Source organism: Temnothorax nylanderi, unplaced genomic scaffold (genome assembly GCF_030848795.1).
Source record: "Temnothorax nylanderi isolate EJ_2023f unplaced genomic scaffold, tnyl_v1.0 TNYL_tig0008_pilon, whole genome shotgun sequence".
Classification (NCBI taxonomy): Eukaryota; Metazoa; Arthropoda; class Insecta; order Hymenoptera; family Formicidae; genus Temnothorax; species Temnothorax nylanderi.
In genome coordinates this window covers 1,265,386-1,289,650 of record NW_027249070.1, presented here as the reverse complement: position 1 = coordinate 1,289,650, position 24,265 = coordinate 1,265,386, and the positions used below count along the sequence as shown (strand labels likewise).

The window sequence follows — 24,265 nt, the reverse complement described above, 5'->3', positions numbered from 1 at the left end:
TTCAGAAGGAAAAATAGTTTCTTCTATTTTTGTAAAAATAAAATTATACAATCCATACACCATTTTCTTTTTTTTTTACGCTTATTCGATCTGCTTAATATTTGTCAATCAAATGGGCGTAACCGATGATATGAAACAGCTCGGGAAGAGATAGACGATTAAACCGATTTAGAACAATAATTTATTCGTATATAATTGCCTTATTAGAAACGGCTATATGTATATGCCTAATGGACAAATTACTGTATATACAGTACGTACGATTTTCGAAACAATAACTTACTTCGTACACAACTATTTTAGCGCTATGTGATAATGGACAGTTATTGCGTCTTCTCTTAAATATCAATAATTTCGTCGCTTATGCATTAGTAATATAAATCGTTAGAACATTTATAACATATCTCTTGCTATTTGCATAATATTTACAAATTTTATTCGCGAAGATAGAGATTATCATTTCATCGAGTTCAGCACCCGATTGTAACAAACCAAATTGTAATTAATCGTTATAATAAGTAGTTTCGCACTTATAGAACGCAATTAGAAATTAACAAAATACTAAACGTTCAATATTGCAAACATAATATTATATAAAAATTAGAGAATTTAACGTATTCAATTAATTTTCTTTTTTTCTAGCTTCAATTCTCAGAATTTTTCTATAGAATCTGAAGAGAATTACATTCTTTCTGAAAGTATTTCTGAAAGATTATAAATGGAAATAATTTCGAGGTAAATCGAAATATTTCGCATTTATAAAGAAAAGAAATAAAAATCGATTTTGTGCACCAATTTCTGAGATTTGACACACGCGTTGGATTTTTTTTCTTTTCTTTAGGTTCTCGAAGTTTAGGTATTGATGTATAATGTAAATTTAACAACGTTCAGGTGGTATATACATATGTATACAAATACGCATACATTTAAGATGTACACCGTGATTGCTTTAATTTTGGCAGTCGGTCGAGTTTCGCTAAAGCAGCTAGATGTCTGTCATTCGTCGAAGCACTTAGAAAGGAAAAACAATTAAAATCTATGCGTTGTACTTCTACAATCATAAGGAGTAACTATAAGAGTAAATATGGTTGCTTGAAACGATATAAAATAAATGCCAACTACTTTCTCATTAAACTTAACACAAGTAAACATATGTTCCTTGAAAACATGGATATTCGGCATCTATAAACTTGAAATTGATAGGATCTGAGAGTAAAAAAGGCAACCTTATTTCGAAATTTTATTATACCTATATGTAAAAAACTAACCATATGGAATAATTACAAGAACGGCAATTTTCCTCGATAATACTCTTAATTAATACTGTATCGAACTTCATCTGCTCGGTTCGCAAAGCGATATCTAAGAAACTTCGGTTTGCGTCGTAAAAAATATTCGCCGCTTATTGTTAGAATGACGGTAGCAAACTTAATAAATGAATAACGAATTCCTAATAATCAATTAATCCTAGAACGGAACGAAACGTAATGCTGACCGAAGAAAATCACGATTCCACTCTGCCGGATGTCTCGCCGTTTACTTCCGTCTTCAGCTTCTGCTCCTCTCGTCCAACTTCTTCGTGTTGTCCCTGTCCCACTTGATCATCCACATTTACTTCCTCCTCCTCTTCCTCTTCTTCCTTACCGCCTTGCACCACTTCCTCCTTCACCGTTACACCACTATCGCGCTTCTCAGGCTCGCGATTCTTTTCGCGAGCGTTCTCGGTCGACGAAGAGTGGATCTCTTCCCCTGGACGGTGGAAGGTCAGTACGTGATGATCCAATTCCGCACTGAAGAAGAACTTGAGCGTGCACTTGGAGCAATCGTACGGTCGCGCGTCCAGTCCGTGTTCTTGTAGCATGTGATTCTGCGAACAAACGCGTTGTTTCGTATTCGAATAAATAGAAAGAACGAAATAATAAACTTTTGTTTCAATATATTTATATATTTGATATGAAAAAGAGGCGTAAATTTAAACGAAAGCATGAAAAGGACGAATCTAATGAAAAATATGCAATCTCGTCTGTAGCTAAGAAAAGGTTTTAAATTCACGCGAAATATTTGGGAATCAATAGCGATTAAGTTAAATTTTCGTTAAAAGAGTAGTGAATTAATTTGTTTTAATTGCCATTTTTGCGCGGATTTTTGAAGTTGTTTATTCGACCATTTTCTTCTCTGACAATCTACGGTCGTTACCATAAATGTGAGTGAATAACTGTTATTTTACGTTTGAGACATATTAGCAGACGGTTAAATTACCTGAAGGCCAATGGGAGTTGTGAAGAGCGACTGGCAGATGTAACAGCTAAGGGCGGCACAACCGGCAAAAGTGTGCTCTATTAAGTGAATTTGCAGCTGCATAGGACTGGCGGCCTCAAATAAGCACAAGTGGCACCGTAAAGCCTCCAAGGATCCTTTCCCCGATGCCTCCAAGTGTTCCTTCCTTACGTGTTGCTGAATTTTCGCTTCAGTTGGAAACGACATCTAGAAATTTTAATATTTTATCTTGAAAACTATATTCACTTAACGATATAAATTTATAAATAGTATCGTTTTCAAAAGAAAGAAAAAAAGAAAAATACCTATAAATTTTTTATGGAAATCTTCAAAATTTTAATATCCTACATTTTTATCTTTTTAACGCAACATATTCATGAATTTCTATTTTTTCGACGTTTAATTTCTTCACTATCATTATTTTAACAAGGTAAAAATTGGATTTTTTTATTGGCAAATGTCTTTTATATTTTATCCTACATTACTCTAATTATTATTAAAATTACGTGAAATATTCCATACTAACTTGACACTGTATGCAGGTGTAGGTATTCAAGTTACCGCTGGCGGTCTTTTCATGCTCGGCGATCCTGTGCTTCTCAGCCTCTTCGGGATCTTCGAACTTCACCCCGCACTCTTCGCACCGTTTTTTATTCGCGTTTCCCTCGTTCCTGGATCGATCCTCCACCTTGACTCCTCTTTCGTGTTCCCACTTATCCTTGGCCTCGTCCCACTGGCCGTCCTTGCTCGCGAGCCAGGCCGCCTCGTATTTGGCCTGATGCTCGTAGGTTGTCGAGTTCAGAATAGGCAGTCCCTGAGAGTGTCGCATGTAGCACGGTTTGCAGACTCTGAGTAGCTGTCCGCTTGTACTGGCAGGATTGGGTGGTAGATTGACGAAGTCCTCGGCTGCGAAATCGCGCAAGCATAGGCAGCAGCCTTGATTCTGGCTTTTGCCGCCACCAGGACTGGTCGGGCTGGAGCCGGCGCTGCGCGATCCCGAGGACGTTCGTAGATGATACCGCGCGTGCAGACGACATTCCAGATCGCTGATCAGCGTCTGTCGGCAGACGACGCATGGCGCGGGCAGATGAGGCAGCGTACTATCCAGTCGTTGTTGCGGATCCACGTTCCCCAGACTGTGCCTTTGCACGTGGTCTAGGAATTGGCTCTCCGACGTGAGACAACCGCGACACACCACGCACGTGTCGCTCAGCTGGATCTTGCAGTGCTTCTGGAGCTTGTGCTCGGCCAGACTCGCGCCGGACGGGCACACCTCGTCGCAGATATTGCACTTGTGACGACCACCCGGTTCGTTGGACGCGTGCTGAATCCTCGTGTGAGATTCCAGCTCGCTTCGCGAGCGACAGACCTCGCCGCAATAGCCACATGTCATGCTCAAGGTAGATAGAGACTTGGACAGCTTCGGGGGTGTGTGGGCGAGTTTCTTGTGTGCCTGCAGCTCGGCCTCGTTCGCGAATTCACCGCGCTCGCAGAGCTCGCATTGCTGACCGGAAGTACCGTAATTCGGACGTTTGTTGTTGTTGTCGCGCTGGTTCACAGAATTGTTGTTGCTTGACGCTGGCGAACGACCCCTCTTCAGAGATTTCGCCTGGAATTTAGAAAAGTCATTTTGCGAGTCTTACACGCACTTAATTATATTATATGGAATATCTCTATATAATACAGTGTAACTGGGGAGAGAGAGAAGGAAAGAATTTCTTTTTATTATCTACAAAATACGGAATCTAAATGTTTAAGAATATATATTTGACCAAATTTGTTGAAATATTTCTACGTTTATCCTACATTGGCATAGCAATTAATCTTTTCTTCATTTTTTAAAATTGTAACAAAACTTACGTCTTCCTGATTTCTGGCAGGTCGATGAACACGTCCGTTTTCCCTGTTTCTGATTGACGGCGCCTGATGATTCTGCACTGCTTGATGGTGAACCTGGGCGACGTGTCGATCCAACAGAAATTCCACCGCAAAGCCTTCTCTGCAGATGGGACACCTGTAGAGACTGGCCGAGTGGCTGGCCAGGTGAAGCTGAAGCTCGAGCTCCGAACTGCAGCATGTCCCACAGAAGACGCAGCGCGTTCCGACGATGCCGGGCGTCGAGGCCGGACTTCTTGTTGCAGCTCCGACAGGACTGTTATTTATTAAAGACTGGACGACGGGAGGAGGGGCGTGTACGTTGCGCACGTGGGCCGCCATCTCGGCCTCGCTCCTGAAAAAGCTCCTACCGTCACCGGAACCCGCGTTCCCTCCCGGTGGCGAATTCTCGTTGTTGGACAGAGTGCACACGCTACATCGGTAGATCCGGCACTCCTGGCTGTGCTTGACCGCGAAATGCACTTGTATCGCCACCTTGGAGTCGAACGTGTCTCGGCACAGAGCGCAACGGTAGAGATGATGGGCGTGGGAGTCCAACAAGTGTCTCTGAAGCTGGTCCGGATGCGGGTAGAACTTTTTGCAGGCGCCGCACGCGAATTCCTTGCTGACCTGGCCCAGATAGTGCTTGGTCAGGTGGGCCAGCATGTCCTCGCGGGTCGGGAAAACAGTCTCGCACTTGGGACACAGATGCTGCCTGCTGGATATCTCCTGATTGTGGTGGTCGGCCTGCAGGTGCCGGGCCACGTGTTCGCGAAAGGACTCGAAATCCTTCAGCGCGGCGTTACACTGGCCGCACAACAGGGTATCGGCGGTGTAGCCGCCAGCGGCGTCCGCGGATGGCCTGGTCGGACGTTTATTCGTGAGATCGGCGGCCTCCGAGGCGTCCCTGCTTCTCGGTACCCTGGAGTCTCTCGATGGAGTACTGTCGTAAACGCCGTTCAGTTTCGTCTCGCTGTAATCTATGCTGGTTGTCGGCGCCAGTCGACGATTCTCGCAGTGCTGAAGAACGTAATGCTCGGCGTAGGCTGCCGTCGAGGTGCACGGAATGCCGCACAACGGGCATATCACCATCGTCGCGCTGAAACCACTGTCCACTCGATGTATCGACAGCGAATGCTCGCGCAGGCAGGCCAGAGTGGAGAATTTCATGGTGCATTGGTCGCAGGTGAAGGCGTTCTCGTAGTGGTCTCGTTCGCCGGCAGGCCTGTCGACTCTCTCCTCAGGCGGGTATTTCCGATCTGAACGCGAGTCCTTCGAGCTGTCCTGGCGATCGGGTGGCTTATCGCGCGAGCAAAACACCGCTTGCTGCTCGTTCGATGTTCTGCTCGGCGACGGCGGCCGCGCCAGACCCTCCGCGCCGCTGAGGATCGCCTGGTGCATCGTGCGCACGTGCATCTGTAGCTGCTGCATGCAGCTGAACGAGTCCCGGGTGCAGTACATGCAGGCGAGCTTCAAGGGCGAGTTGAGAATCGGCGTGGTGGACGTGCTGCCGGTACCCTGCGACGTTTTCAGGGCGTTCCTCGGGTTCAGAGTGAGGTTCAACGACGGCGACGGCGACGACGGCACCGGCGGTGACGACGTACTGTGGGAGGAGACGCTTCTTCTACCGTAGTCAATGTCCTGGAGCTTGCCGGTCGACTGAGAGGACGATGATTGGGGATGCTTCTTGTGGGATTGCATGTGCGACGTTAAGGCCGCGGCTGAGCTGTAGCCTCTCGTGCAAGTCGTGCATTGATAAGGCCTCTGGGTGTCGTGCGTCTTCAAGTGAATCTTCAGGTGATCGCTGGAAAAACGAAATACTCATATGTCGAAAGCTCGTGGCGGCAAACGTGGTCGAAGCGTCGCGCTTAAATTGGGATACGTGATAGACAATAAAATTGAGTTAATAATTGAATTATTAACTCGGTCACATATGTAAACGCTAAATGGAATGACCAATAAAAGATACGTGCAAATCGTACAAGATAAAAAGTGAAATGGTTTTCGATATAACACACTACCTCAAATAACATTTTCCATATGTATTTATACGTTTAAAAAATTTTATGAATATTGAAAATTTATTATAGCGATTAAAATAATATTTTTACTTAAAGATGATGTACTACTCAATGAACTAGTATTTAGCTTCAAACGGTCCCTCTTTTTTAAATTGACCGTTTTTATACGAGTTTTCCCTGACACTTGCGATCACCGTCATTCTCGGAATAGATGATCGATGCTATAAGATCGACTTATCTTTAAAACGCTAAATTGGTTTTCGTTGTACAGATCGAGGATTTGGTTCAGGAAATTCTATTTCCTGTAATACGTGGCGAGTCATGTATATTAAGGCTTATCAAAAGTACCATGTGTCAATCAAGTGCTTGAAAATAGATTCGCCTCGTAGAGATATTTCAATTTCCGCGGAAGTCGGACATAGAACTATCGGATAGCGCAGCGATCTTTAATAATACCGCGGGATGTGATCGATAATGCTAATTTATTGGCGATTCGGTAACTTCATCAGCCAATTCGAAGTGAGGTACTCGCGTTTAATATCGTTTAATGTTGGATTTATCGGTGATGCGATCGACAAGTCTAAATCCGAGGAAAAGAATTAAACGATGGCAATTCGATTAAGAGCGCAACGCGGGATGTTTAATGAAGACGGACGGACGGAGCTTCGGCGCAACTTGCTTGAAAATATTTTCCCTCCTCGGACGCTAATTAAGTACCTCACTAATGAAACGCTGAATGTATTTACTTAGGTTGGAGGGATATCGACGCCAGGGCGACCGCATTAAGCGCGCGATGACATTTCGACCGTTTGAAAAAATAAATAAATAATTCTTCTCCTATTAAGAAGAGAATGTAGCTAAAATCATTCTTCGCCGTACTATCACCGTTTCCATACGGACAAAAAGCTATATTAAAGTATAAATTTTAAACGCCATCGATTCTATGTATTTAAATGTGCAAGAGCTGCATAGGAAATCGTTATTCTGCATTAAAATAATGAAATAATGGCGTTAACTTTTAAATATCCGACATTTAAATAGTAATTATTTCCAATAATTCTGTATATACTTTTTCTCTAACATTAAACGAAGTTCGATACCAAGAAAACAAGATGAAACGAAAGCATCGCCGCATTTGTAATCCCTCGTGGAAGAAATGAGAAAAATAATATTCGTATTGTTTCTTAAATAATCGACCTCAGTCTTTTACCCGACGACCGCCAATCGATAACGCAGAACAAATAACTGAAGTTAATGATACGGTCGCGAGTTTATCATATTTCTTGCAGGTTTCGATCAAATATGAAATAGAGAAATTTTCACGATAACTACGGATTTATTTCGCGTCGTATTTATGATTCACTTTGTCCAAGATACGCGCATCAAAGATGTGTTTTTCGATCACCGGCATGAATAAACAAAGAGTCTGGATATATCGAGCCCGAGATAACTATTTTCGAGGTTCGCGCGGATTGGGCGGATCGGGGTAACATCTTAAATCTGCGATTAAAAAAATGATATTTCAGTCGTGATTATTTTACTTGTTGTAACAAGGAGAGCGATATACGAAGATACATTTATAGCGACGAGCGTTTGAATATAACATCGAGAGAATACAGAGATTTCGGACAGGTCGAACCCGGGTAACGACTCCGGCGATTTTCGCGGTGGACCTGGCCGATGAATAATTCATCGGCCCGGTCGCCCGGTGTACACGTCGGTCCAGGTCGGCGCGGCGGAAAACTGAATCCGCGGGCGTTTAAGGCGAGATCGGTCCACGAGGTCCGAGTGAGGAGGCGAGGCGCGACGGTCAAGCGAAGCTGTCTCGGCACGCCGAAACGAAGACAGACGGCGAATTTACTCCTGCACTTTGCGCCTGAATTATTCATGCGCCACCAGGATTATCGCCCGGGTGAACCGCGGCTGTCCTATTATCGAGCGTATCTTTTCGCGGCCGACCGAGCGCGACCGATGACGATGCGAGGCGAAAAAAATGGGAAGGAAAAAAAAAGAAAAAAAGGAGAGCCGAAAAAGGACGGACTCAAAAGCGTCGCGCTCGCTTAACGAAGAGAATGGTCCGGCGACGAGTCCGCGCCGGTCGAGCCGGTATTAAATATACTTGCGTATTCCTGTTTTGACGCCGCTATTACGCGGCGTCTCGCCGACGTGTCACCTTCGACGAGAGACGATGAGAGATGACATTCGGACGGTGGAGTTATTCCGTTAGCGATGCTTGGCGGTATTCTTAAGCGAAAAAATTTCGTTCGCGATAATAACAGCAATGGATTAAACTGATTTCGTCTAGCCCGAATACTCGGAGGTTACAATAGCCTATCAACATACTATTTTTCTATTATATCACGCGATACTTTTAATAAAAGATACTAAAAAATATCCTTAGCATGAAAAATATTTTTAATGTTATTGCGGATGGTATGAGATAATGTAATGTTTCGATTCAGCGTATTTTACATTTTGTCTATCCACATCAGTTTAGAAAATGCAAAAAGCGGAGCTAAGACGAACAGATTTTATTTTTTCATTTGAAACAATCACATTTGGCTTGTCCAAGATTGGAAAGATATCAAGAAGCTCAGCGACTGAATTATTTAATACTGCGCTTCAAGTGTTCGTTTCCAATAGACACACACACACACACACACACACACACTCTGCAGTATCTATCGGAATTATATTTTAAAAATAAAGTTCCATAAAGACTTGTGTCTTTAAAGTTTAATTCACGAGAAAAATATTTTATCTTCAAGGCGCGACCTTTAGAAGAATAAATCTGAAAATAAGTACTTGTAGGTGGAATGCCAAAAGAGCTATTTAGCAATAGAAAAGCAGTTAGAGCTTTTGTGACGATTTAACTGTCTAATCCTTGCAAGACTGTAGAGTTCAAGCGCGTAATGGCGAGCAGCCATTATACAAGAAGAAGAAGATCGCGTTTGGGATGCTGAAAGGAAATGGAAATAAATGGTCCGTTAAACTCCACCCTCGCCGGTCCAAGGAATCACCCTATCGCGGTGATTCGTGGGTGCGTGCTCTCGTCAATCTCGAAACGTTCATTTGTTCCGTAGAGATTCAAGTACGAAAAGTTGTTTGTTCGATAAAAAGTAATCATCTAGTCTCGACTCGTATTTATTGATTTCAAATAAATATTAATTATTAATTTATGCCTAGATGCACGATTTGCAATTTGCATGCAATACCTGCGTCGATACTTGACAAGTCGATTGTGTAAAAAAATTGCACGTCTTAACTTCATTTATCGAAATTAGATTGAAGTAAAAAGGTGACACACAGGCGGTGTCAACTGAAAAAACACGTCGGCAAAAGAAGCGGAGGGCATTCGTCCATCGGGAGGTCGGATCGTGACTCCAGCGTTCATGGACCATGAGAATTGCGAGAAACTGCCGATAAAATGATCTCGCTGCCGCATTCCGTGAGAATAAAAACACTACCGTGAGAGACACGGTGTTGCTCGTTAAGATACGTAAGATTCTTTGATTAGTTTCGGTCAAACCGGATCTAACTTTGACAAGTTAAGACATTCTACGTGATTTAAGACTATCCTAACGCAAACATATATTTTCTTTCGAGGTTTTCGGAAAATTTTAAAGTTAAAAATTTGTAACAAAGGCAGATAATTTCTTGCCGTTATGTTGCTGATTATATATTGATTCTCAAGTTGTATAAGTTGTATGAGCTGTTGAATAGATTTCTATATTTTGGTCTTACTAGTTTCTTGGATTGACAACAGGGTATACTCTTGGTAGGGAGATGATACAACTGAAACGTTACATTGTTGCGTGTCCGCAATCTGTCATAAGCGAAAGTCTTGGTTAAGGGCTGACAGATCTCTCGCGTTGGATTCTCAGCGTGAGAACCACGGAGATTTTCACCCTTTTGTTGGGTCACCCAAGCCGACTGCTAAGGTGGGAGGACGAATAGAGACGTGGCGTAAAGATCTGGCGGTGCGATTATAATAGCGGTTGACAGATGAGGAGCAAAGACTTGTTAGAACTTCAAGAGAGCTTCATGAAAGAAAAGAGCCTATAAATAGATATTAAAAGTCTGTATCCAGGAAGCAATAACGTTTCATACAACGTTGTATTTTAATTAATAACGCAATCATGTGTAACATGTAAAAGTAGGATAGTCAAATCTCAAAAGTTGGCGATTTTAATTAAAATTAATTAATTTATAGTATAAATTCATTGCTAATTCAATCGCAAATTTCTGAAATCCGTTTCTTCGCGAAGGGCAACTAACGACGACGGCGAACGGAACTGCGAAGGTATTCGCGCAGTTTCGACGGTCGCGAGCGCGACTTTAACGGCCGGCGAAGGCGGACGAGCGGCAACGAGGCTCTTGACTAATGTTCTACCTGTTGTCCCGTAACACCTATGCGTCCTACCTGTCCGCTCGCCCGGGCCCCGCGGGGGCTCGCGTATACGCGAGCGCACACGCGTGCATACACATGTGTCAAGTTAGAAAAAGGTGCTTCGCGCGCGGAGCCAGCTTAGCATTTCAATGCGCGCAAGACGATTCAATGCCGAGCGTGCGTGCGTGCGTGCGTGCGTGCGGGAGAGGGTATATCCTACGCGTGAGAAAGAGGGAAACAAACAAGCTAGACGATGAGAAGGGTGCGGGGAGGGAAGGAAGAAAGAAACAGCCACGTAAGAGAGTAAGCTTGACTAATGCCACCCGGGACCGCAGTCGTCGTGTGATCATTACTCATTTGTCACCCGTTGGATCGGGGTCCCCTCGAATCGGCCAGTGGGACCCCGTTGGGCCCCGCGCGTCGCGCACCGACAACCGGCAGCACCCCGTCGAGGCAGCGCCTCGTTCAGCCATCTGTTGCGTTTATCGTTGCGCCAGCGCGATTATTTCTTTTACACCTTGATGATCTTTACTGATTACGTATATGTGTACGTATGTGCATTTTATGACATAATCCATAAGTGTCAATTGAATCTTTTATAGATTGACACGTCGGAAAGAATTCGAAACATTTAAAGAAGGTTTGAAGTTCGAGTTTCGCGGTTTACGACGCCTATAAATTATCGTTTGATAAATTTGGTGGTTGATGGTAAAGTACTTTGGAGATTTCGCGCTTACCTCCTGGAGAAGGCGGCCTCGCATTTAGAGCAGCGGTATCGCCTGTCCCCGGTGTGCAGCTTCACGTGACGATCTCGGCTGCGTTTGTGCTTGAATAGTCTGTTACACCAACTGCATCGATACGGCATCTGATCACCGTGGCTCTGCAAACAATACAGTCGTCGTGTTACATTACACCACCTCTTCGATTATATGATTTTGTTCGTAGAAACTAAGAAAAGTATAATAACCGTAGCTGTAAAAATGCTAGTTATATTGATATTACAATTAGAAAAGTAATAAATTTTCCGAAACATTATCGTTATCTTTGAAGCTTTGACCAAAATCATGAAAATTCTGTACGCCGCTTAAACGTTGCAATCTTTATTATTGTTTTCCTCGTTACAGAATCACGTAGTTCTAGGATATGTTGACGTGCAATTTATAAAGATGTTTTGTTATGTTATATGATATAATGAAACGTTAAATATGTACACCACGCGCCAAGCAGGAGTCGTGCATTAGTAATACACTCCAATACTGTTAGTTTCAATTTATATAGAATTCAAAACAGACATTACGAAACAAAACGTGTCTCAACCAAATCTGGGAGAGATATTTAACCGGTTCATGCTTAACGTCTCAATACTCTGCGCGAGAAACTTTATCAAGCACGCGAGGAAAGAGAGAGGAGAGGAGTCGGTGGAAGAGGAGGCTTCATGGAGCAAGAAGAAGAAGTCGGCTCTCTGTCGGCCGCGGGACGCGTCACCCACCCAGATCACGGTGGCCGATATGATCCCATACGGTCACCTTCTTTGTGCCGTGCTCCCGCTCGCGGAACTAAAGCGCTTCTCGTACCGCTCCGGCCACGAAATGGTCGCGACAAGGTAAGTAAGCTTGGCACGTACGACGAGACCGCGTCGGTCGACTTTCGAGCCGTCGGCTCCTTTGAAGAGACAATCTAGACGATGGGCGAAGCGATCGCCGCTTTGGTCTCTCGCTCGGCCGGCCGGAGAGGACCACCGACACCGGACGGCTCCCCGATGGCGACGAGAAGACCCCGTGTGCTCGGCGCAGTTCGATAATCGGACAACAACCAGAGATGTTAAAGGATGAACACTTGGCCAGAATTCGGGCCTTGTGATTGTAATCAGGATGTCAAAGGGTGTCATCGATAAATCGTGTGTTATCGATTGACGCATGTAATGTCTAAGTAAACCTTATCAAAGCTGCTTCTTTCGTCTCTGGATGTTTAATTTTAGAATCCGTGATATCTTGTGAATCTTTAAAATTCCACGTTTGTGGATCTGTCAACGTTAACTTCGCGATACGACAGGTTCGCGAAGGATTGAGATTACTCGCCGCGATTGTCGGTAGAGTAAGGCCAACATTGTGCGTAGCATAAATAGACAGCTATCTGCCTAGACGCGGGTACTCGGGGTCTTGATTATCGGAGTTGTATCTGCGCGCGATTCAGCTCGCGTATGATATATATATATATATATATATATATATATATATTCAGCAGCGGGCTTTCGCGTTGCGAAAGGAAGAAGCGAGGAGGAGGCCGAAGGGGCGGCCGCCACCTGGACGAATAACCTGATAACCGGTACAACCTGTTATGGGCACAACGCTACAGATTCTGACCCGATGATGACCCGCGCCGGCCGGCCTCGGACGCGGAAGAACGGGCTAATGCCACCGCCATGCAAAACAGAAAAATCCAAAGGAGAGGACTCGCCACGCGTCTCTCCTTCGGGCAGGACACACTCGCCGCGCGGAAACGCGTTAACCTGCCGCGTACGGGACTCGTCGACCTCGCGGAATCACACCTCGGACCTTTTCTCACACGGCGCGACAAGAGAGGAGAGCTCTATTCGCGACATGCGCGGCATGGCGCGCATACTAATGCCCGTGACGAATGTCGATCCTTTTGGTTACGTACTTTTTATTTTTTTTGTCATATGACTGACCTTGCGTCTTACACTGTCGGAAATCGATGCGTACGATACTTGAAGTTACAGCAATTTTTAATAAAGTTAAAAGCGCATCTACGAGAATGCACCGACATGGAAGATTGGTCTTGTGCTTTATGTTATCGTGATAACGAAATGAAACATTCGATTCTTCTGTACGGACTCTTCATTTCCGTATCTGTAGATCTTTAAATTTAAACGTACGTTTTTGTCTTCAACAATAACGAGCTATTACAGCTAGGGAATATCTGGTGATCGAAGAAGCTGCTCTCATCCTTACCTGTTCGTGTTTCTTCAGGTAGCTGAGCCGCGGGAACGTCCTGTCGCAGAACTGGCAGGGGTACGGGGCAGCGGGGTTGTTGCCGTCGGGATTGATGCCGACGTCAGCGTCGACCTCGGGCTCCGACGGGAAGCTGGCCGATGTCGGTGTCGCGCAGGAGGACGGCGTCTCGCCACCGCGACGCGAGTTGGGCCCGCCATCCTCGCTGTGCCAAGAGGAACTTCCGGTTCCTAGGGCCTCTGGAATCAATAAAAAAAGAACCTCAATGACGCCTCGATATATTATCAAATTTTTTTCATCAATTTTCTTTTTTATCAAGGTCTAAATGTCTCGTCAAAGTCTCTTCGCGAGTGTCGCAAGAAGAGGACATTTCTATATTCAAGGCGACCTACGACTTACGAACTCGTTGTATGTATGCGTAACAACATTGCGGATCTGGCCGGTCTCACCTCGCCTGTTACGTGTCCCTTTATATCGTTCTCGTAACGAGCGGAGACGGTAAAACTCGTACCATTAACCCCCGAGCCTTGACTGGCACGGGAAAGATCGCGGTCCCGCGCGATCCTAAATCGCGCTAGGCTACATTCAACAGGCGGGACACTTGGCGGGATTGTCGCCTTCTTCGTTAATTCAGGGTCTGACACCTCGTTTCGGTCTTTTCTTTAAATAACTTTTGCAAGACAAACCAATGTAGTTGCTTAAATAATATATAATATTTTTAATGATCGACATATAATATCATTAATTAAATATATCATTTTGCATATTGCACGCGAAAAAATTGATTAAAAGATTGGTATCATATAAAAGCGTACGTAAAATAATTCCTCGGTATTTCGACGGAAATTACATATCGTAACCATAACACCTTTCATACCCGATTCGGAAGTAGTGACCCCGGCGCAAAACGTCAAATGACTCCGGGGCAACCGGGTCAAGTGGGGGCCCCCGCGTCTCCGTCACAGAAAATCCGGCTTATCCTCCGCCTCGTCGCCGAGGGAGAGCGTGTCGCGCCGCTACTTCCGGCGCAGTCACGCCGGCTAATCACAAATAATTTATAATTGCCGGGAATGAGGACTAGAGAGATCACCGAGCGCTCCGTGATAGAGGCGAAGCGAGGCGCGCCGCGCGTAAATGGTGGAAATGACTCGGCTAGTTGGCCGTTTCCTCATTTGTCGTCGGCCCTCGGCGATGGATCGACACCCACGAGTCGATTTAAGAGATTTTGCGGAATCCCAGTCTACGCGCGCGAGAAAGACAAAGACCGCCACCCAGCAGATACGAGCGACGATCGTGGATGCTGCGTAAATGGCTCGCATCCTCCACCCACGCGTCATCCTCGTGAGGCTCGTCGCTTCCTCTCTTAGAAGGACGTCGTCCAGGCCCCTCGATTCCACGTGAATTATCACGACGATCAAAAGGCTCAAAAGGCAAGAGGTTTGAATACGTTGGAAATCGCATTTTTAATTTCGAGATAGAATATTCTTACAATTCAAACACCCGTTTTTATATCGGGAATGAAATTAATAAAATTTTCAAGATGAAACAATTTATATGGCGTAGGTAGACAATTGTGGTCCATATTCCAAAAGACAAGAGACTTATTTTTTTCACGTTGCGCAACATGCGGGGCACCTATCGAGGCGTTCGCCCAATTGGCACTACGACTGACTTACGCGTTCCGTTGACGCTTCGAGTGAATGCTGCGAGAGCTAGAGGTTGGAGAAAGACTGTCTAGGTGCGAAGGAACGTGACCGAAGGAAGGATCGTTGCGCGTGCAACAAAAGCTAGAGAAGCATATTGGCAAATCAATCTATAAATAGAAAATGTGTTTGCTGTCCATTGTGCTACCGTCATATTTAACATTGACCGATTCTCAGGAATTCTTAGACATAGGACGAAAACACTCAGCTGACCAGCTGGGCACTCTACGTACCGTCCGCGCTACATGAAGACACGCGAGATGTCGGGGGTGACTCGAGGGAGAGAGACCTCTTGGTACGAGAGAACTCTTATTTAGATCGTGTCCGATCGGCGACGATGTGTCATCGAGGCGAAAATAGGCGCATTTAGCGGCACGAGCTGCCGATGCACGCGTTGGCGACCTGTGCCGCATCGCGTCGCGTCCCGCTGACGGTGATGCTGTTGTCGCCTCGTGTTCCCGGGACTATTTATAGGAGCGCTTCGACGACGCTTATTAATAGGGGCCCGACTTAACGCCTTCGTTAATTGTGACTTATGCCGGATCGCGCGTGCCTCGCGCGGATTTTCGCGCCAGTAGCGTAGCGCGGATCCGCGGCAACGCGTGAACCGTCAAATGGGAAAACTGTCTCCTTCGTTTTTTTAGATTAGTATTCTCGTCCGTGAGCATCTTTTTGACTAATCTAAAGAAAGCGAAAGATTTCCGTTTTCTGGATTCTGTCGTGCGATTCTATCGTATTCCACTTCATTAATACACTCGAAATAAATGGATTTTATTATATATAAGATTCGAGATTATTGGAGATATCTTCTTGGTTACAAATTTGATTTTAAGGTCGTTTTGGGAATATCTTCCTAATCGTAAGCGTGACGATTTTGAAAAATCAATGAGAGGTCATTGTACTGATTTAACAGGAAGCTCAAGTTTCGTATGATCGTTTCAAGCATTGACATTGGTGTTTGACACCAAGCAGCGTCTCGCGGTAAATATTCACGCTGTCCACTCGCAATTATGGAGTAAAATTATCGCCGCTGTTACCGGCGACAGAGTTTAATAGCGCGCTCGTCAGAAAGCCATTTTGTATCAACTTGTTCTTGGCGATCGTCATCAATCGCAGCATGCTTAAAGGCGTAAGTACGTGTGCGTGTATGTGACTACAGATCGGTTATTTATTGCCCAAGGATGAACATTTATCACGGGGATATTCGCGCGAATAATAATATTTCACGTACTTGGTTCGCCAGGCTCAATTTACACGCAACGGGCGATATTTGAGGACTTTAGCGAAAGTCCAAAAATCCTCAGAGAGGAATGAAAGGGAAATAGGAAGCGAAAGGGTAATTTTCAGTTCGCTTCAAGCACGTGGATTCGCTGACTGATATCGAATCATATCTCAGACTTGACGCATGATTAAATTAATTATATCTAAATTTAGATAATTTATACTACTTAAATTATATTTAAAATTAAGTACTTAAGTAGAATGATGTATCATGTCGCGTTTCAAGGGCTCGGATTCTGCACGTGTAACGTCGCCACGTGTCTGCTTTAACTGAGTGCGATTAGTCAGCAACTCCTGATCGAGGCGAGGGACCAGAAACAAGAAATGAAAGAAGAAAGAGTGACCACCGCGAGAAGTATCGATGCTAAGGGTGATGAAACGAGACGCGATTATAAATACATTATATTCGTTTGTCGTTGATCGCCATATCGGAGCGATAGCGCTAGGCTGAGACAACACCCAGGCAATTCCTTCTATTGTGCGGAACAAATAAGTACAAGAATTCAAGGAATGTAAATACAGCCAGATAGCGAGTTACTTGCTTCAAATTGTCCCTAATCACACGAATCAATATAAACTGAATTCTAAATTCGAACTTAGGCGAAAATACCTTCGTATCGGGACTTGTTATAGTTTCAATAGTATTCTTCTATATTTTCACAATATTTAAAATTTTTGCAAATTCGTAGAGTAGAAAATTTCTAATGAGTCTGCTGAAGTTCAGGTGGCGAATGAAGAGTTGTGGAATCAGATGAAGAAGCGCGACTGTATAATGTCAAACTTCGTGGAAAAGTGTAATAGCAGAATTTCAGGTAGATGAAAATGAGACGGACACAGAAGATATGAGAAAATGGAAAAGGAAGAGAGAGAGAGAGAGAGAGAGAGAGAGATACAAAAAGAGAAAGAAAACAATTATGTCCAGACCTTTAGACTTGTGTTGCTCGTCCTGTGACGGTTCCTTGTGCGCGTGGATCTTTCCTATCAGCAATTCTAGCCGTGAACTATTGCCTTTGAAGAGCATCTTGTCTTTTTCGTTTCCTGGTGTTTACCTTTACCTGGTGTTTACCACGTGTTCGATACGAATTATCAAAAACTGAACTATCGTCACTGAAGTGTCGATATAGAATCATATATCGTATATAAATCATAAATCATTATCAATATCCAGATTGTAGGTGCTGTTGTTCGGAGTAAGACGAGTTGAAATCGGTACGAAAGCGGCTCAGTGGTCTGAAGAATCAGTCGAGGTCACACATACGAGATCAATAATACATCTCTGCTAATATATTAAGACTGGCTGGTAATAATGAGTATACCAATCCAAGTGTCATTAAAGCGTATCGATTAAAATGTTATGAAACTAAATCGTTTCATAGGTCAATTAACAAACAGCTTTCGATGATCCCGATTTAAGGCACTATATGTTTCTTAATGTTTTTTTCTTTAAATAATTTAATTCTCACCGCACACTACACGTCAAATCTCAAGACACAGGCGAATCTATTTCTCAAATTCTTGATTGCCACAATTTTATCCAACTCGTTCTCCACGTGCGTGCGTTAGATCGGAATGCCTCTCGATCACTTCTCGGTTCTCCGTTTCGTGATTTCCGTCGAATAATCAGATACTTGGTGTATCTCAATAATCATCGTCTCCGCGTCGATCTTCTCCGTTGGATCCCATTGGTCTGGATCGCGCGAGTCGGCGATCGATCCACCGTCGATCGCGATGCTCTGAGAACTGCGGGCCTCGTCAGTAGTCGACCCGGTATCTCGGGCGATCTCGAGGCGAGCGCGCGTCAAGGGGGTCCCACCCGTTGACTATTATCACGCGCGATGCAAAGCGACGCACGTATACATGCACACACATACATGCACACAGGCACGCACGCACGCACGCACACGTACACACGGTCGAAGTTCTCCAACGAAGTGGTGCCGGCAGAAAACGACGGCAGGAAGAAGGAAAGAGAGGGGACCGTGAAAAGCCGCGCGAGAGAGGCCAGGGAGTCCTCTGGGAAACCAGCCACCGCATTGGACGGTAGGCGGGCTCACACACTAACGAGTACACCCACCTTCGGAGAACCACCGCCACCCGGCACCTATTTAACCTTTCTCGTAACCGGCTCCTCCACCTAATCCTCCACCTCGCACGCGCACGGACCCCGAAGAGGACGCTTAGCGCGCGAACCGAGAGGACCGACTCGATGTACGCGCAACCACGAGGTTGCGGACCTTCTTCTTCGACGACTCTTTCACGAGGAAGCTTCAATAAAATAATTCTGATGAAGAAGATAGTTTGTTTAAAGGAAAAAATAAAGAAAAAAAGATAAAACCGGATAAAAAGAAGATGAACGGTGCCGTTCTTCACGCCGATTCGTCCGTGGTGTGACTATGTTTCTATTAATTAATTATATAGTTATTAATTAATTTCTCCTATTTATTGTTAGGTCTCCTATTTATTTAAATGGCATCACGAGTGTAATGATCGTCTCGCTCATTGGAACCTCTAAATCGCGTGCAATCGCTTTTTCCGACCCCACTTCTTCGCACCCAGTGTTGCGATTCGCGCGAACAATTAAACTCTCCGCTTGTCGAATTCACGGCGATTTCGTACGCAAGGCGACTCGTTACCCGCGGCTAATGCTACAAAAGCGCCGATCAGGAAACTTTCAACGGGGTATTCAACCACGAAAGAGTGCCGTTACCGTTCGGTTAGCGCCGTAGAAAATGAGTCTCCGCTTTGTACAGAGAAAATCGCTCGCGTTGTTGATCAAGTTTTGCGAATGGCGTTAGACAAAATGAAGCACATAAAGCGGCATTGAAACCATTCAATTTTATAGACAGACTTCTAAAATATTGTTACAAATGGTTTTGCAAAAAAACCAAATAATCATAATTATTATATAATAATTCCATCCACTATTATTCTACGTAATTCCAGTGTTATTGGACGCCGAATAAAGATACGCTTTGCACAGCCTAATTTTTATAGCTTTGACAACACTCGGCCGTCACGGGGAGGCCCGTGTTTACGCGACAGGGTTCTCAAGAAGACTTCAAAAAGACGAAGAAGCAGAACGCAGAAGAAAGGAGACAGTCGGGGGTAAAAAAGGCGAATTTCGGTGGTGAAGGGCCCCCCGCGAGTCCTGTGAAATCGCGCGGAATGAATTCTCACACGCGGCTGGAGCTCTGTACCACCTTATGGGGTATGCAACGACGTAGAGCACGGCACCCTATGGGGACCCATAAGGTGCGCGGCCCGTAACTCGTAAGCCGTGCTCAGGAAGGCGCCAGCGCCCACCCATCGCGATTATTTATCTCATTGCGATCGCGGCATTAGGTGGTCCCTGACGTCTTTCCTCTCTTCCTTTCTTCCCTTTTATTTTTCGCCACCTCCAGCGCTTCGATCGATACGCTGCTTATAATTCCTGCAGCGATGTGTTCATTATTTATATACACGCTGCCAAATATTAGAATAAGTTGAGAGACTATTCAATAATTTCTTCAGACAAGTCCTCCTAATTATTCAGATTTCTAAATATAACGAAATATCACGAAAGTCTTCACCCAATTTCCCAGATAAAGTTTATTTTAACGAAATTTCCGTTTATGACTTGTCAGTTACAAAAATATTTAATGCCGATGAATAATCTCTCTTGATATTTTCGCTGAAATCGATTTTAGATTTGCTAAAGAATTCTTTAAAACGTTTGGTTTTTTTTTTAATATTTATACTTTATAAGAGTTTCCCAGAAATTCCCTCTTTTACATTTGTTATACGTCTTTTATTCTTATTTGCTATTCCTAATACAGTTTATACACTTACTTACACTTGCCACTTTAAAAAATGATGAACAGTTTGCACAAAAATTAAGAGTCGTTTTAACCATATTTATTTTAGCTAACTCATAATCTTTTTTTGCGACGTTTTCGTGATAGATCTGTCATCGACAGTCTAATGACTTTTATAGTTTGCGGTGTCATCGCTCGATCAATTTATCGCCGAAGTGGACCGGATCATGCAAACGAGTTCACTCGATCCTGATCGAGACGAAAACCGTGCAATCTGCCCCACCGAGGCAAAACTGTAAATCGAAATAATAAAAAAGCAAAGAAAGAGAGAGAGAAAGAGAGAGAGAGAGAGAGAGATCGGACTTAGAGATTGCCGTCTTAGGTACGCACGTCCGAGCATGCACGAGTTGTTTTAAACTGCGATAATGCCTTTGTCTACGATTGCATCTGTGTTCTCACGATTTTACCCTTAACGACGATGCTCTTCGAGTTCCGTTAAGAGCAATATTCGCGACGCGAAAGAGAAGAGAAAGAGGAATCGCAATTTGTCAAGGGATCGGCCTCGGTGCAAGAAAAAAAAGAAGAAGGATCGTTAGACTCGTTAATGAGGATGCGCGATAAGGGCGGCCGGTAATCGTGACCTGCGACGTGGATTCTCCGTAATTCGAGCGACCGAGTCGTTGTGGGAGGCACCTTAATAAGGCGCATGTGCGAGCGAAGACGATGTTGCGAGCGACTCCGCCTACGCCCGGCTCCGTCCGCGTCTCTCGCTCACTCGTGATGCACGCGTTTTCTCCTTACCGCCGCGACCACGTTCCCACACGCGCGCTACCACCCACACGTGCACGTTACGCAACGCACGCTCGTCGGCTCCCACCACCGGAGGATGTGCCACGCGCGATTTCATTCATAGCCACGGTGCGATCCGTGCGCGTGTTAGGCGACGCTCACACGCGAAAGACTCGTCAATGAATCAGCCGTGATCGTTGATTCGTTCGTGGGCCGATTCACAAAGAAGTTCGTCGTGCGATCGTAGATTTGTAGAAAAATTCAAAATAACAGAAATCATTGGTGCGATGAGTGTCAAAATCACGTTGTGCATGCGAAAATTTTTTTAGGGCAAGCGGGATGATCAGTTATGGAAAAAATATGTCGAATTCAATTATTATGGGATAGCGTATTTTTGGTGAAGAGTCAGACTCTCTCCCGAGGTGCGACTCCGTTTCGCTCAAGATTGCGGTTTGCGGTTGAACCCTTATTGATGAGAGGCTCCCCCAGCTCCCAGTAATTTCGCCATCCCTTATGCGAAATCTATTCGATACGTCTTTGATCGCGCGAGCGATAAGCTATTCCACAACAAGGCGCGTCTCCTTGGCTTGATCTTGGAGACGCAAGGCCGCCGCATCGCTGCATTACCGTTTCGCTATTTGCGGTCGGCAGATCACACGGAAACCGTAGGAATCGCGCCTCGATATTCACGAAGGCCTGTGAGAACGCGAGCGACCAGACCGTACGACGTTCCTTCATGAATTTATTAGATTGAGACTTTCTCACGCGAGCATCTCGGAGGAGATCCGCGGGACGCGGAAGTGGCGCATCGTTTCCGTCGTTCTCATGACTTTCTCGAACGAGTCGAACGAAATACCGAAATAATTTATTTATTTCAGAAACGAATATCGCGAGATGCGCTCTTTGTTTTTGCAGGCTAAGATATATATACAATATTTATTTTTTTTAGTTTCACGGTGTATATAAAGTTATGTAAAAAATGAAATAAAAATATAATTATTATAAATATAAATATGTAATGAGATTTCTATTTCTTCGCCCTATTTCTCATTATAATTATTGAAAGTTGTCCTTGGACTTTTTCCCCGCGCGCGCGTGACTCATTAACTATCCTCGCTCCCTTGGTGGCCAAGGTAATTGGGGTAGAAACGATAAATTAAACCTGAATGGAGCCGTTTCATTGAAATAACTTCCGACAGTGAAGTAAGTTACACGGCTGGCAGGAAGCGAGCTGACCGGAAGTGCCTCTACTCTGTTAGACGATGCACCCTTGACCGTTTATCTTGGTGGAGAATAGGCGAGACACCCCGTTCTTAAGTCTTAAGTCGCCGGGTCTTAACCAGCCGGGCTGTAAGACTTTGGATTAGTGGCAGAAGACGGGAAGCTCTTGTCTTCCGGTGTGCTAATTAACACCGGACACTACGTGGTAACTCGTCGAGGAAAGTTTAGAATTATCTACAATTGTGTGTCGAGAACGAAAGTCCGATAACAAAAGATAAGTGGCGTGCTATCTTAGGAAAAACGTCTTCTTAGGACTAACAATGAAGTGTATTATACCGTTAGTGTAATTTTGCGTAAATGTTTTGCATAAATATAAAAAACTAGTAATAATTATACAAATGTAAAAAACGTGTTATTTCCTAATATCCACACAACGTAGACATGTAACAATTAAATTGTTAGGATAATCTAATATCACAATAATTGTTAATATATAGTTATATATACGCAGCTATTATATGTATATTAAATTATTATTAAGTTATGTTTCTTTCTTGCGTTAGCAGGTGTATGTAGTGTACGTACAATATTTAGAGAATGATGCTAAATGTATTAGATGGCAGAACGGATTTTACTTCAAGAATTCATCAAGGACTATAATATCGCCATGGTCCTTTGGGACGGCTTTTTCAAAGATATTTTAAGAATGACTGGTATATTTTGGAAACCCCCTGTGTGGCGTATCTAATGGAGGATTTACACGATGTTGAGTAAATGATTTTCAGTCCCAACTTGGGAAACTCCAGTAGCGAGCAGATGGACCGCCCATATTGTCTATCAACGCACCTACCGCAAAATTCCCTAATGATTTATTGATTACCTCCTAGGGTGAACTTTCTCTGCATTGAAGATTTGCAAGAAAGAACCTTGAGTTCTGGGTCCCTCACAGCTAGTAACGAAAGTAATATAAAAGATTAGTATTAAAGGATCAAAATGTTCTATAAACATCAGGGACTCGAGCCGAAAAAATATTTCAGTTCGGTTTCGGTTATGGTTTAATTAAACTTAAAAATAACTGTTTCGGTTTTTTGACCAGTAAAGAAAACCGAAATCGTAAAAATTACGGTCTTTTCCTATTATATAGTTATTTGCACGGAGGGAAAGGGGTTTAAAACGATTTTTTTCTACATTTATTCTATTAAACTGTGTATGTATGTACGTGGAGAGAGAGAAATAAAAATTAAAAAATTATATTATTTGACGACGAAAAATCATGGGTATTCTTTCTTTAAAAAAAAATAGAAGAAATAATGTAAATAGATAAAATATTTAAAATAATAAAAGTAATAAACATATAATTTTATTGGTTTGGTTTATGAGATTTTAGTGTTATAAACTTTGTAAAATTTGGTACTAATTACGGTTTCGATTCAACTAAAAAAAAAAGGGTTATGGAACGGTTTTCATTTTCGATTCCGGTTCGGTCCAAGTCCCTATTCGTAATGTTACACAATTTTTCAATTAAAATAATATAATTTGCATCAATTTAAGATAGCGCATTCTAAATTTTTAAAGAATCGAAAACGCTAACCAAATTTTTATATTACTTCATCGAGACGAATACTCGTCTTTAAATTATTTATACATTAAAAATTCCGACCTATACGTTTTTGTGGCAGAACTAATCCACACTACTTCTAGAAAATTGAGCCTTTCAGCATCCTCTTCGTGGTTCATAAATTTGACCGTACGGTGGTACGTGATACAAACTCATTTATTTTTTCCAAACGTTTCTTTACTCCTGCTAAGACTCACTGGCACCCCGTTCGAATGTACGCATCTTTCCGATATCTCAGCCCTAAGGGACCCCTAACTTCTTTTTCGCCGAACGAACGGAACGAACGGAACGAAAGCGTATGGTATTGTCGACCACGAAGATGGT

The 24,265-nt window shown here is 43.8% G+C and overlaps 1 protein-coding gene across 2 annotated transcripts in view; it reads right to left on the bottom strand.

The window, feature by feature from the left end:
- Window positions 1-163: 163 nt before the first annotated feature.
- Window positions 164-24,265, bottom strand: part of L (zinc finger protein Lobe) — a 73,023-nt gene continuing 48,921 nt past the window's right edge. The window contains exons 1-7 of one of the 2 annotated variants that reach the window (XM_071723035.1): window positions 17,444-18,862; window positions 13,536-13,774; window positions 11,301-11,443; window positions 4,138-5,956; window positions 2,804-3,886; window positions 2,260-2,484; window positions 164-1,867 (exon numbers count right to left, since the gene is read on the bottom strand). In XM_071723035.1, coding sequence (XP_071579136.1) covers window positions 1,505-1,867; window positions 2,260-2,484; window positions 2,804-3,886; window positions 4,138-5,956; window positions 11,301-11,443; window positions 13,536-13,774; window positions 17,444-17,540 — 3,969 coding nt within the window. In that variant the 5' untranslated portion in view covers window positions 17,541-18,862 and the 3' untranslated portion in view covers window positions 164-1,504. Of the gene's footprint in view, window positions 1,868-2,259; window positions 2,485-2,803; window positions 3,887-4,137; window positions 5,957-11,300; window positions 11,444-13,535; window positions 13,775-17,443; window positions 18,863-24,265 lie in introns of those variants that run through there. The other variant, XM_071723032.1, reaches the window with a different exon arrangement.